The 15,496-nt window shown below is 38.6% G+C and overlaps 1 protein-coding gene across 2 annotated transcripts in view; it reads left to right on the top strand.

Annotated features, from left to right (window-relative positions):
* LOC127627779 (stromal interaction molecule 1-like) overlaps positions 1–15,496 on the top strand; it is a 46,976-nt gene that overhangs the window by 15,968 nt on the left and 15,512 nt on the right. For both annotated transcript variants that reach the window (XM_052104323.1, XM_052104322.1), the window contains exons 3-6: positions 4,806–4,936; positions 7,625–7,739; positions 7,966–8,077; positions 8,191–8,306. In XM_052104323.1, the coding sequence (XP_051960283.1) occupies positions 4,806–4,936; positions 7,625–7,739; positions 7,966–8,077; positions 8,191–8,306 (474 nt within the window). The remainder of the gene's footprint in view (positions 1–4,805; positions 4,937–7,624; positions 7,740–7,965; positions 8,078–8,190; positions 8,307–15,496) is intronic.

Genomic DNA, 15,496 nt, shown 5'->3' with positions numbered 1-15,496 from the left:
AATGCTACAGCGATTTTGTGGACGTGTTTGTGCTGTTGCCTGATCTGCATAATTCCTTTAGTGAATCGGGGGCTAAACCAGCACAGACACTGTATTGTTTTTTGACATAAAAATAGCCTTAGAAGCTGGCTGTAAAATCACTAACAATGTTTATCTAAAATTATTAACCTTCAAAATGTTGCTCTAGTATAGTTGTTGGCATCTCTCTAAGATGGGTGGGGTGTCGTATCATGACCCTTGTGTGGCTTCATCCAGCTGGGCCATAGCACGATATTAAAGAGTCTTTGTAAAACAGCTCCGTTAATCCTCAAGGCTCCACGAACACTGGCGCTCCTCTCAGATCTTTTTAAAGTCTCTGCCAGCCAATAAAGACTAAACATCCCTCAGTTCTTCATCTCTAATCCTGATCCTAGGCCTCTCTATTTTCCTTCCTTCCTTTTATCTACCAAGACACGCTTGGGTCAGAGCAACAGGAAAAGAGATGAAGGAAATTGATTCTCTTCTGTAGGGTTTTATCAAATTCTAACAGTTGCCTGCACCATCTGAATTAAGCTTAAAATTAATTCTGGCAGTTAACTGTGTCAGACCAACATTAAGAGGCAATGATAACCATACTTGTATATTCCCACTTGTTCAAAACCCCTTTAGAAATCAAAATGAGATGTTAGGCAGAATTTTTGCCTCAGTCACCATTAGTTTTCATTGTATGGAAAAAGATGCAATGAAAGTCAATGGTGACTGAGGCTGACATCATTCAACATCTCCATAAACTGGTTTGGAGCTACAAAAGGGCGAGTAAATAATTGTAATTTTTCAGCGATAGTAATATTATTAACAGATGGTAAAATCCAACTGTCTCACCATTACACACACAAAGATGATTCAATCACTTTAGTGAATCGGATGAAGGGAATATGCATCCAGAGATGTCAAGGATCATATGTGAGGTAATGCCTAAAGCCCTCAACATTCTCTCTCTGCTTTGTTTTTCCTTGTCACTGACTTTCTTGTTGGCTGTATGTATCTCAGCTGTTCCAATTCCACACTAATATGCCTGGCCTAAACAAGCTCTTTTGGTATGGCATTACATTTTCTGGTACCAGGATGAGTTGTACATGTTACAGTTTGTTTTCCGGTACTGGTTGGTTAAATAGCTTGATGTAGTGTAAACATTTGCAAACAGTTCTCACGTCACAATGTTTTCTCCGTAACACAGCTACCCTCTGAGTGGTGCTAAAGTGCATATATATATATACTGTGTGTGTGTGTACGTGTGTGTGTGTGTGTGTGTGTATATGTATAATATATATATATATATATATATATATATATATATATATATATATATATTTTTTTTATATAAGAGTGCTGGTTTTGGCATGTGTGTTAATGGTTTTTCATGCACTATTGTTTCTGATGCTTACAGGCAGCCAAAATGAAAGTAGCTGTGCAGATCTCACAACGTGTTAACATTTTCTGTGTATCAAAACAGATATGACTGAAAGATCACTGTATAGGCCTGGAATAGAAACACAAGCATCTTTAATTATATTATCCTAGTTTTGCAATGTTAGCTGACCCCAGTTAAATAAAGCCTGGCATCTAATCACAGTGACGGCATCAAAATGAATACCTGCACCATAATCAAGTCTATAAATTTAGACAAAGGTTAAATCTGGGACATCCAGTTTTTTATTTTTAATAAATTTGCAATCACATGTACATAAGTATTCACAGCCTTTGCCATGACACTCAAAATTGAGCTCAGGTGCATCCCGTTTCCACTGATCATCCTTGATAGAGGGACTAGATGCTCTCTATAGAGGGACTATTGAGAGCATCCTGAGCAGCTGCATCACTGCCTGGTTTGGGACTTGCACCGTTTCGGACCGCAAACTACTACTGAGTACTGGTCGGCGCTGCACTGTCTATTGTCCTGTTCATTGTCAGTAATTTGTTGTACTGTCCTGTACTTTTTGCACATGTCTGCACGTGCACTTTATATAGGTATATGTAGGTTTTTTTTTTTTTATATATATAGGTATTTTATTTCGTTGTGTTGTCTCATGTGGTCCTGTGTTGGTCCTTTGTTGTTTTTATGTAGCACCATGGTCCTGGAGGAACGTTGTCTCCTTTTTCTGTGTACTGTACTAACTGTATATGGTTGAAACGACAATAAAAACCACTTGACTTGATGTTTCTACAACTCGATTGGAGTCCACCTGTGGTAAATTCAGTTGATTGGAAATGATTTGGAAAGGCACACACCTGTCTATTTAATGTACCACAGTTAACAGTGCATGTCAGAGCACAAACCAAGTCATGAAGTCCAAGAAATTGTCTGTAGACCTCTGAGACAGGATTGTATTGAGACACAGATCTGGGGAAGGGTACAGAAAAAAATTCTACAGCATTGAAGGTCCCAATGAGCACAGTGGCCTCCATCTGTAAATGGAAGAAGTTTGGAACCACTAGGACTCTTCCTAGAACTGAGCAATCGGGGGAGAAGGGCCTTAGTCAGGGAGGTGACCAAGAACCCAATGGTCACTCTGACAGAGCTCCAGCATTTCTCTGTGGAGAGAGGAGAACCTTCCAGAAGAACAACCATCTCTGCAGCACTCCACCAATCAGGCCTGTATGGTAGAGTGGCCAGACAGAAGCCACTCATCAGTAAAAGGCACATGTCTGGAGGAAACCAGGCACCGCTCATCACTTGGCCAATACCATCCCTACAGTGAAGCACGGTGGTGGCAGCATCATGCTCTGGGGATGTTTTTGAGCAGTAGGAACTGGGAGACTAGTCAGAATCGAGGGAAAGATGAATGCAGCAATGTACAGAGACATCCTTGATGAAAACCTGCTCCAGAGCACTCTGGACCTCAGACCGGGGCGAAGCTTCATCTTCCAACATGAAAACGACCCTAAGCACACAGCCAAGATAACAAAGGAGTGGCTATTGGACAACTGTGCGAATGTGCTTGATTGGCCCATCCAGATCCCAGACTTGAACCCGATTGTGGATGCACTTGAACTTCTCTGGAGAGATCTGAAAATGACCAACGCTCCCCATACAACCTGATGGAGCTTGAGAGGTCCAAAATTCTTTGACTTTGTCATTATGGTATTGTTTGTAGATTTTTGAGGAAAATAATGAATTTAATCCATTTTGGAATAAGGCTGTAATAACAAAATGTGGAAAAAGTGAAGCGCTGTGTATACTTTCCGGATGTTCTGTAAAGTACAGGATCTGCTAAAGGGTGTGATGAACTTGTAAGGTTAGTACGAGGTCACCTGTGCTATAAATCGCGAAGTGAAGAACACCGGTTACCTGTTTGATTTCTGAACTCTTTTCTCAGGTATGGTTAGTATTCACTAGTTTACTTAAGGATTCTGTGTGCCGTCCATAGTGGAGGGGCTCGGGCATAGGACTGGGTTTGAGATCTAAGGACCCCAAACCTCCCCTCTTATGTCAAGACAATCTGGAATTTTAGGCATTATGAAATATTAAGGTGGAGTTGGGGAGGTTGAGGGATGCCAAAAGTATCGTCACCAGCGGTGCGAGGAAAGCAGCTGCATAAATATCCTTGGAATATATTTGGCAGGCCTAGATGAACAAGCTCCTTTCAAACTTATGTATGAAACTTTAATAAGGGTTTTTGATGTGAAATAAACTGTGGATCTTTTTCATTTTTGTTGAAATTTCACTATCAAAATGAATGTGTAATGGCAGATTAGGCATTACATTGAGAGGACTGAAACATGATTCAAGTCATTTTCATTTCAAGGTAATTTGTGTTTGAACAGGCCTTTTATTGTTCCTGGCATGTAAGTGCTCTTAAGGAAGGCTTTCAACTTGGTTTATATTCAGGAGAATCTGAGGCTTTTCTTTGCAATTATCGTATCTACGGCACACAACTATCCCACATAGTCTAACCATCGTCAAAAAAAAGCATTGTTGAGTGTTGGGTATTTTGCCTAAATGCATTGTAAATATACTATGCTTTAAAAGGACACCCATCGTGTGTTCGGCAAGTAAGCAGTTATTTGTTAATTTGATCAAAAAACTTTCAGCGCGGAGCATCAAAGTATGCTACAATATTTATTATTTAAGCAACTCAAAAGCAAGTATACAATCTATGCATGATTTATTGTCTCTCTTCATGACTGGCAGTACCTAAATACTACATACTTTGAACTAATATTTAATGCTTCAATAATTTTATAAATACCTTGAATCCACAAATTGCATAAACTTTGTTAATTTATTACAGTTATTTTAGAAATGAAGGCATTTTCTCTTAATACAATAGCATTTTATAAATGCAAACAAACACATGTGCCAATACTGATCAATACTTCGCTGATCATTTGCCTAGTATTATGCTAAAACAAAAGCCTATGTAGCTCATTGAAATCACTTTTGTGGTTCCATCTGTTTTAGGATAATGCCTATGAAGACAGTTGCCTTTTGTAGGCAGTGAGGCAGCTTCACACAAAAAAAAGTTTACCTAAAAATGTGCTTCATGCATTGATCTATAGATCAGTGGCTTCATGTGATAATATCTAAATAACTGGTTTTCTTCAAGTCATAAATATTGTTTATCACTAAATCAACCAGAATACATTAGGTTACAACAACAAAAAAATTGTAAGGATTAGATTAGGTAGAAATGGCTTCTTGCGTTAACTGTTACAGGTTACCACTTGTGTAGGATGTGTAGGTTACAGTGTAGGTTTTTGAACTGACCCATTGTGTATTGGCATTGCTGTCTCATATATCTGACTGTGTTCTTTCTCCTCTCTAGAACTATGTGGTATCGATGAGCTTCTTTGCCATGATGAGAATGCTCTGCTGAGTTTTGAGGCCATCCGGAGCATTCACAAAGACATGGACGATGATGCAGATGGCAGTGTGGATGTGACAGAGACAGATGAGGTAAGGCTTGCAGCATTCATTGGTGGTTTTGTGGTATGTAGATTGAGGTTGCAGCAGTTTATGGTGCCAAGTATAAGTAAGTGCTAAGTGTGCTTGCACGGAAGGGCACATATAGGGTGAACAGGATGTTAACAACACAAAATAAAGAAGCACTAATGAAAAGTTCACCCAAAATCAAAAACTGAATTATTCATTCACCCACGTGTTGTTAAAACTTGTATGAATTTCTGTGGAATAAAGAAAGTCATATTGGTTTGGAATAACATGAGGGTGAAGTTAACTATTGCTTTAATGTGCTATATTTCCTATAGCACATTATGTGCTGTGAGATAAAGTCAATATTAGCACTGTTCAGTGAATTCTTCCCTCAGTATTCTTTTTGAATCACCTGTAGCCAGTGGCCAGGGATTCCTTTTTCATGAGAATTCCACAGCTGAGCATTCTGTACATTAATAAACAGCATTACTGCTGCCTGCCCTGAACACAGCCTGAATAAGGCCATGCAGAGTCCTGCGTGTAACTTCAACCATTCTTCGTATTGATCTGGGGTATCAAGAGGCAGTTTGGTTCAGTGAAACTGACAGAATTTACATAGGTTGCTTTAGACCCTTTGAGAAAAATAATGAATTTAGGTTGCCTTGAACTCCTGCCATATTTTGAATTATGCAAATAGACGGTGCTTTAAAAAGAAACTCATCCTAGAACAATGTTTCCCAACCACTGTGCCGTGGTACACTAGTGTGCCTTGGAAAATTGTCAAATTCCACAAAATAAATATACTCGTAAAGAAAAAATAATTTCAGGGATCAAAACTCCTCACCTTTTGGAGAAATTTGCCATTTTTTAAACCATAATCGGTCACTTTTGTGATTGTGAAGAGCAGTGATTAATATGCAAAAGTGAGTGATATTTATACGTGATAAGTGTCTTTCACAAGACTCGTGTCAGCGCTGCAGAATAAATTGAAGTCTATGAAGTGACGTCACACCAAAGTGTTTTTCACACACACATTTTTACTTCACCAATAAAGTCTTTGAGAGTACTAAACAACAAGAAATATTTAAAAACGGTCCAAATTTGTGAAGAGACATTGAATGTCTAATAATTTAATTTTATTAAATATTACCTTATCTTTTACAAATATCAGAGACCCCAGTTATTGAACTGATTTAAATTCACCAAGAAAACGATTAGACCTAAACGAGTCCTTAAACACTATATAGTCTCACTAATGAATGACTCAAAATGATTCACTGACTCACTCATAGCATATAAGACGCTCATTTGTCGCCACCTAGTGACATTTCCAGAAGGGGTCACTGAACTGATCAGTTAATAAAATTGAACACATTTGTGAAACAGAAGCAAGCCTCACCAAAAAACTTTTTATTTTGCAGCTAATTCTGCATAATTTTAAACTTGAATCACTAAAATAGCTGGAATTGGTGCTTTTAGAAAAACATTTTGTGGATCAGTGATTCTTACCTTTTTACCCCTCATGAGTTTGCATCCCTGTAATTTGTTGTAGCATTGCAAGAACAAATCTACAAATTAGAAAAGAAGCAAAGTTTTTACCCATTTAGCGCTCTTGCCACCTGTGACAGCGTAGCTTAATTATGTGACTTGTTTTTTTTTTTATTTTTGCATAGCTGAATTTCAAACATTACAAGTAAACACACTACTAAGATGGACAGAAAACATGAACAAGTTCTTGAAAAGGAACAATGTTGACAATGGTTAGCCAATGTGGGATAGAGGTGTGCCGTAGAATTATTTAGTTGTAAAAAGTGTGACGTGGCAGAAACAAGGTTGGGAAACACTGTCCTAGAAACACAAATAATCAAGTCTAAACATATTTCTGACTCATCCTCAAAAATGTGGATGCTTTGATTGAAATGAAAAGCATTGTAAAGTAAAAGATATGCTTTGATTTGTGGCTTGAATTTCATGGTGCTGGATTTCCTTATGCACATTTAAAATTGTTGATGAGGCCTTGATGTAAAAGCAGTCTTTCATAACGGTGTGCTAGCTTAAATTCCATTATTCTTAAATGCACGTAGAGCAACTAAGCAAAGGAATCACAAATTACAGTAGGAGGAATATAATTGACACTTCAAAATCAGAGTCAAAAGAAGTAGACCGATATATCAGTTTACCGATTAATCTGTGCCAATAGTTGCTTTTTGGAACTGTTGGTTATGAGCAAACATTTATGCTGATACTTTTTTATTATTCCTCCTTGTTCCTCTGTTGCCAGCACTGGAGGATTCTAGAGTTAGAACAGCTTGATTCTACAGTATAACAGGGGCCTCTAGAGGTTAAATAAAAACATCAGCTGTATCTGAAAAATTGCCAGTTGGCTCAAAACCAAGGTCAGAATATATTACATTTCTATTTTTGGAGCTGTGGTGTGCCAACTTTTTCTTTTGAAGGGATTGGCTGTATCTACATCTTTCACCATTGAAAATATTAATATATATTTTATCCTCACTTCAATGCATATTTTGTTATTTTGAATAGATTATCAAGTTTTCTAAATTGAAGCGAGGGCATGCAAAGCAAAATTAGACTATATAGATATGTACCCCATTTTCACAACGAAGAACCACTTAAGTTAACATTGACCTCACATTCACATTTTTGCTAAAAGTGTACATGTTAAAATTGAATCTTTGTTTCCTCAAATAGTTCCTGAGGGAGGACTTAAAATATCATGACTCCAAAGCAAAACACAACAACTTCCATAAAATAGATCTGCTGATCACGGTGGAGGACATGTGGAACTCCTGGAAGGCGTCTGAAGGTTTGCATACATACTGTTCTTATAAACAAACTATGTATTTCAAAATCATCCCTGAAAGGTGACATTATAACAGGTAGGTTATAATTTAGAGGTACTGTATATTAAACAAAAAGTATCAAGGAACAATCCCACCCCTAAGAAAAAATAAATCAATATATAGGTGAAATCAATATATAATTTAATAAATTTGTTGGTTATGTTATACGTGATGACTTTTTGTCTGAAGTGTATAACTGGACAGTAGAGGAAGCCGAGGTGTGGCTCATCAGCTGTGTGGATTTACCGCAGTATGCTGATTCCTTCAGGAAAAACGGCATCAGTGGCAAAGCTCTACCAAGGTAAAAATGCTTAAAATTAGTGTGTCTGTTGCCTTCATATAGTAGTTCAACTGTTAGACTGAAATGTTCATTGATCAATGTAATGGAGTCATGATGTCTCAATCCCTACACAGACTTGCAGTGAAAAACACCACCCTGCTTCTGACAGTGCTGAAGATACTGGACCGCAGTCATGCAAAGAAACTGCATCTGAAGGCTCTGGACACAGTCCTCTTTGGACCTCCACTAAGTGAGTAGTAGAACTTGAACTACTACTCGAGTAGTCCAGAAAAGTAGTCGACTAGACTACAGGTCAATGTTTACCTAATGTAACTCACCATATTATGTGCTGCATATGTGGTCTTTGCTGTTTATGGTAAGTCCAATGCTTTATTGATAGTGAGTGTTTAAGTGGAGAGAATGCCTGAAAAGCTAAGATGATGTGGGTAAGAGTTGGCATAAGCAGTGCAAAAAACAGTCATGCCCCACCCCTGTTGTGTTTCCTGTTTTGGAGGTTTGGAAATGTTCAACAAGGCATTCTTAACAAGTTTTTCTGTATTGATGCTTTCAAAGGTTTTTCTGGACAAAGTCCAGACTGCAACATTCATTGCTTGTTATGTACTGAAATCAAGAAAAGGTTGACACTGATTTTTTTTTTCTACATCTTAAAATAGCCAGGCATATTTGAGTATAAGAGCCAGACTGAGGTATGCCCCATTAATGTCCTTTGATACAGCGTGATACTCAAGGACAATGTTGTATAAAGTATCCATTCGTCATAAGTAAAAGTAAAGATACCTTCATGGACATTGACTCAAGTAAAATTTAAAGTAGCTCATGAGTAAAATACTTAAGTAAAAGTATTAAAGTAACTGATATTAAATTGACTTAAGTATCAAAAGTACAAGTAAATCGCATAAATTACATTTACAATTAAACCCAGGGCAACTTCTTTGATTGGATGTGCTCATCAATTATTCGCCCTCATGCCATCCCAGATGTATAAGAATGTCCTCTGAAGAACACAAAGATTTTTAGAAGAATATCTCAGTTCTGTAGACAATTCAATGCAAGTGAATGGTGGCCAGAACATTGAAGCTCCAAAAAGGGGAACATAAAGGGTACATCAAAGTGAACTATAAGACTCCAGTGGTTTAATCCATGTCTTCTGAAGATATTTGGTTTTGGATGAGAACAAACCAAACTGGAACTCATTTTCACTGTACATCTTTGATCTGGCCACCATTCACTTACATGGAATTGATACAGAACAGAGATGGTCTTCTAAAAATATTTTTTGTTTGTGTTATGCAGCAGAAAGAAAGTCATACACATCTGGGATGGGAATTTTCTTTTTTGGGGGGTGAATTTTTATTTAATGGTATGTTCAAGTCACATCAGAATTATCATATTTACAAGATGAGTGAAAATTAACAGCACCACAAAGTCTTAAATCCAGTGAGATTTTCTTGGAGTGCCAGTTTTCTGAGATGGGGGCATGCCAATTTAAGAAGCATGGCAAGACTCAAGCAAATTGGTTACTTTACAGTTTAGATTGAATGCATTTTTGTCCATTTGATAAAGAATAAAGCTTGCCAAATATACGACTCATATAGTTAGTTTATTTGTGATGACAGGCTTGTGCAAAAAAATAACATTTCTCATCAGTATATGTGGCCACACAGGAATGATCAAACAAAACAAACTTGAAACAACTTAACAGCGTGGCAACAACCTAACAACCACATAGAACACCCTAGCAAGTGCAGAGCAATTTGCTAAAAATACATTAAACAACTTAGCAACAGCATACTGTATCAACACACTGCAAAGCATACCTGAGCAACCATCCAGAACACCTGACTACTGTGTCACCTAATATCTCTGTGAACTTCTTGTCCCTAACTCTCCACTTGGGTCAGCTTACCAACTTCTGCAGAAAGTTCCTCGTTGTCGCTACAAATTGAAGGGCGATCGGGCATTTGCTATTATAGGCCCCAAACTCTGGAACAAGCTTCCACTTGATATCAGTACTGCTCCAACACTCTGCCTTTTTAAATCTGCTTTAAAAACACATTTTTATTTGTTTGCTTTTTAATACATTTGAATTAGGTATATACACTCACCTAAAGGATTATTAGGAACACCTGTTCAATTTCTCATTAATGCAATTATCTAATCAACCAATCACATGGCAGTTGCTTCAATGCATTTAGGGGTGTGGTCAAGACAATCTCCTGAACTCCAAACTGAATGTCAGAATGGGAAAGAAAGGTGATTTAAGCAATTTTGAGCGTGGCATGGTTGTTGGTGCCAGACGGGCCGGTCTGAGTATTTCACAATCTGCTCAGTTACTGGGATTTTCCCGCTCAACCATTTCTAGGGTTTACAAAGAATGGTGTGAAAAGGGAAAAACATCCAGTATGCGGCAGTCCCGTGGGCGAAAATGCCTTGTTGATGCTAGAGGTCAGAGGAGAATGGGCCGACTGATTCAAGCTGATAGAAGAGCAACTTTGCCTGAAATAACCACTCGTTACAACCGAGGTATGCAGCAAAGCATTTGTGAAGCCACAACACACACAACCTTGAGGCGGATGGGCTACAACAGCAGAAGACCCCACCGGGTACCACTCTTCTCCACTACAAATAGGAAAAAGAGGCTACAATTTGCAAGAGCTCACCAAAATTGGACAGTTGAAGACTGGAAAAATGTTGCCTGGTCTGATGAGTCTCGATTTCTGTTGAGACATTCAGATGGTAGAGTCAGAATTTGGCGTAAACAGAATGAGAACATGGATCCATCATGCCTTGTTACCACTGTGCAGGCTGGTGGTGGTGGTGTAATGGTGTGGGGGATGTTTTCTTGGCACACTTTAGGCCCCTTAGTGCCAATTGGGCATCGTTTAAATGCCACGGCCTACCTGAGCATTGTTTCTGACCATGTCCATCCATTTATGGCCACCATGTACCCATCCTCTGATGGCTACTTCCAGCAGGATAATGCACCATGTCACAAAGCTTGAATCATTTCAAATTGGTTTCTTGAACATGACAATGAGTTCACTGTACTAAAATGGCCCCCACAGTCACCAGATCTCAACCCAATAGAGCATCTTTGGGATGTGGTGGAACGGGAGCTTCGTGCCCTGGATGTGCATCCCACAAATCTTCATCAACTGCAAGATGCTATCCTATCAATATGGGCCAACATTTCTAAAGAATGCTTTCAGCACCTTGTTGAATCAATGCCAGGTAGAATTAAGGCAGTTCTGAAGGCGAAAGGGGGTCAAACACAGTATTAGTATGGTGTTCCTAATAATCCTTTAGGTGAGTGTAGATTTTCGACTCTGGTATATATATTATTACCTCATGTGACTCTACCGTCCCTAGAAACCATGCCAATTTGTTTGCTTTAGGAGACCTGGCTGGAGTAACTCAGCACACCCTGGATTCGAACTCGTGACTCCAGGGGTCCTTTTTTTTTTACTTAAAAGGAGGAATTTGTTGAATACAATTTTTTTTTTTTCCATTTATGCCACAACTGCTACCAATTGAGCTTTGCTTGTTAAAAGTGGGAATATTCCTTTAATGAATGTGATGAGCAGGGCAGAGCTGAGCGTCGTCTGGGCAGAGCAAGGCTGGAAAGATAAGTGCGAATGATTTCCACCTCCTTACGGAGGAAGTTGGGACAGGCTTTACAAACACAGACATTTAATGACACTTTTCCAGTGTATAAAGAAACAAATAAACACTCTGCTTTTCAGCCAGCTGCGTCAAATCATAAAGACAGTCAGACACGTGGACAAGCTTTGTACATCTCTCTCCTGTCTGCCGCTGTCTCTTCTCCTTAAATACTCCCACCTCCCCTCGCTGGAACGCGAGGCTGGTGTGACGCTCCAGTGGAAGTAATTTGCCACTTATCTTCCCAGCCTCACTAAGTAGATGTACAGGTGTACCTAAAAAAAAGTGGCCAGTGAGCATATATGTACTGTATAATTGAGAAAACTCATCATTTCTGGAGGAAAATATGTATGTAAAATACAGTAACCACTCTCATTGATTCTGTTTTGTACTGACTTTACTATAAGTAGGAATCAACTTGCCATGCTTGAGGTGAACCACTGACTTGACTTGTGTTACAATATTGCCTCAAATTTGTATGTCTTCCCTCTTTTAGGTAAAAGTTTTCCTATAATTTATAATTTCCCCCAGAGGTAAAAGTTTGAGCCTTTCTTTATTTTCTCTTACATGGAATCTTTATTTGGTCTCTCTTGTGGGTGGAATGCAAACATGACACCTTTTTGAACTAATTTTTGAGTTCATTTTTGAACTTAGTTAAAAGTTCCATTTGTTTATTTTCCTTTTATTTCCCCTTGTTGTGACCCCTCAGGGTGACCATAGTCCGGGTCGTAACACTTGACTTGTCTTGCTTAACTGGATGCACTCTGACTTGAGACTTGAAGATGAGGACTTGAGACATGTACATGTGTAACTTGCTCACAGCTTCTGGAGATTGGTGGGGATGGTAGATGGCATTCCATCATATGATTGAAGATCAGCCAGTCATGAAACTCTGTTGTCAATATCAAAGCTGCTCTTAAAAAAAGTGCTTTTGAAAAGGCACCATCTTAATCCAAAAGGCCATCAAAGTCTGCAAGACATTTGTTGCAAGCATTTTTCTGAATGTCACTGACAGGCAGTAGGTACTGTATATGGCTCATGGTGACTCTGGATAAGGAACGTTACAACAGCCATATTCCTTTTGTGCTCTTTTATTCACAAAGCAAAAACTGTTTAGTTATGGCTTCTGAGACTTTAGCAAGCTGGGGCCTCTTAATAATCTCAGCTATGGCAGTTATTCAGCTTGCCTTTTCGGTCACTGTAATACTGTCTGTAGTAGAAGATTACTCGCTGTTTCAGACAAAATATTACTGTAGTGACCCATAGTGTTGCACCACTAATGCAAATCTGTCTAGTGTCAGTGTGTATAGCTTGTATGTGACAGTTGGCAGAGTGCTGTACAAGTCAAGATGAAGGAAAGATTCACTTTCATTGTATGAAAAAAAAGATGCAATGAAAGTGAATAGTGACAGTGGCTTTCATTTGATCTAGCCATTATTGAAAAGGAAATCCCAGAATGAAGTATATCATGTGCTGGCCCCAAAAGATTTAACCTGAGCCCATATCAGTGGCTGGTTAAGATGGTTGATTCAAAACCATCCACTCGCATATATTTTGGCACCACTTTATGTCCCGTCACCTGCCTTTTTCCTGGGATAGGATGTGAATGGTGAAATCACAGATGGAAATAGCACTTGCAAATCCATTCATCCAAAATCCTGCCATTACTCCGCTGATGCCACCATTGTTGTGGTGAGGATCACCTCTCTGGCCGCTCATATCTTTGTCAGTGCTGCACTAAAATGCTAAGTAATTGGAGAGTGGCTGAAAAAGATTTATTATTCAATTATTCTGTAGCAACAAGCTACTTATAACAATTAGTAGAAGTCTAATGTGACAAAATGCTACATCCAGCCTCCATATGAAGCATGGTTATATCCCTGATGTATTTTTCAATTCTCACTATTTCAGGTGGTCTTGGATATCTAAAACTTTTCTCTGTGGATTACTGCTTGTTTGTACTACTGTACTTTTTTTCTCTCTCTGTGTGTGTGTGTGTGTGTGTGTGTGTGTGTGTGTGTGTGTGTGTGTGTGTGTGTGTGTATATCATGCATCTATTAATTTGTAATGGTAGAGACAGGAAGACTATCAACATAAGCAGACTCTTGATTTATTGCATTACCCCTGCCAAAAAATCCTTGGTTCTTTTCCATTTACCTTCAAATGGAGCTCTCTCTCTTGGGGTTTTGTTAGTCCATAGAGAGTCGAGTCCATGCACCATACTGCACGTCCTGCAAAAATAAATGTCAGAGTTTTGGATTGATGCCTTTTTCACGCATCGATAATCAGAAGTTTTTCCGATGATTATCGATATACACTCACTAAATACTTTATTAGGAACACAATGGTACTAAAAAAGTGCCTGACATGGTCTTCTGTTGTTGCAGCCCATCAGCCTCAATGTTCAACATTTTGTGCATTCAGAAATACTATTCTGCTCACTACAATTGTACAGCGTGGTTATGCGAGTTACCATAGCCTTTCTGTCAGCTCTAACCAGTTTCTCCTCTGACCTCTCTCACCAACAAGGCATTTCCGTCCACAGAACTGCTGCTCACTGGATGTTTTTGGCACCAATCTGAGTAAATTCTAGAGATTTTGTGCGTGAAAATCTGAGGAGATCAGCAGTTAAGAAATACTCCATCTAGCTCGTCTGGCACCAACAATCATGCCATGGTCAAAATCATTGAGATAAAATTTTTTCCCCATTCTGATGGTGATGTGAACATTAACTAAAGCTCTTGACCTGTATCTGCATGAGTTTATACATTTTACTGCTGCCACATGATTGGCTGATTAGATAATCGCATGAATATGTAGGTACACAGGTGTTCCTAATAAAGTGCTCTGTTTATAGCAGGATTTTTTCAGATATAAATAGGGCTACCCTTTGCACAATAGTCTGTCTTTTCAAACATATTTCTGAACACAACTTTATAAAGTGTTAGCGACATTGTCAATTAAACGGGGTCGCACACTGGACGTGGCTGTTGGATGACATGACCCATTCTAAAATTCAAAACAATAGTTTTCTATAAAGGTATGTACACACACCATGGGTCTCTCGAGGCTGCTGAAAAATGTCACGTGCCTCAGAGTTACTCGCATAGATTTCCATTCAATTCAACCCCAAACATTATCAAAAGGACAAAGATTATTTACTCTAGCCATCAGTGAATGATATATTGTGTATAAGTATCTTTCATATAGTCCACACAATGCATTTTCAGTTACAAGTATGCCTTTTTGTAGTTTGACAGCTTGAATGAAACCTCGTCATAGATACATACAGCGAAATTGCGTAATAATTTGTAATCGTTTAGTTTGCGCAGTTACGCCAGTTTCATACACTAACCTGCAAACGCATCCACGTCCTAACCTTTGTTTGGATGCGTCCTGTGCAAGGAGCTCTAAAATACCCATCCTATGTTGTGATGCCTTCCGACTGGCTACAGTGATTGTCATATCACCCTCTTGTGGTCTTCAAACGCTATTACACCAGACATTCAACAGAAACTCAACTGGGTGAATTGGAAAGCACACAAATTAGGCTTCTATTTTAAATCTCGGCTAATGTAAATATATCAATGCCTCAAATATATTGATAAAATAATGTGCCGATCAATATATCGATATTTTATGACATGCCTGTAAAAAATATTCTTGTTTAAATACAACTTAAGCTCTATCAACAGCATCATGGCATCGGTTATCACAGACTTGGTTCCTTTCCTCAGTGTGTAAAGACAAACTAAAACT

Source organism: Xyrauchen texanus, chromosome 34, assembly GCF_025860055.1.
Source record: "Xyrauchen texanus isolate HMW12.3.18 chromosome 34, RBS_HiC_50CHRs, whole genome shotgun sequence".
Classification (NCBI taxonomy): Eukaryota; Metazoa; Chordata; class Actinopteri; order Cypriniformes; family Catostomidae; genus Xyrauchen; species Xyrauchen texanus.
This window is presented reverse-complemented; position numbering and strand designations above follow the sequence as displayed.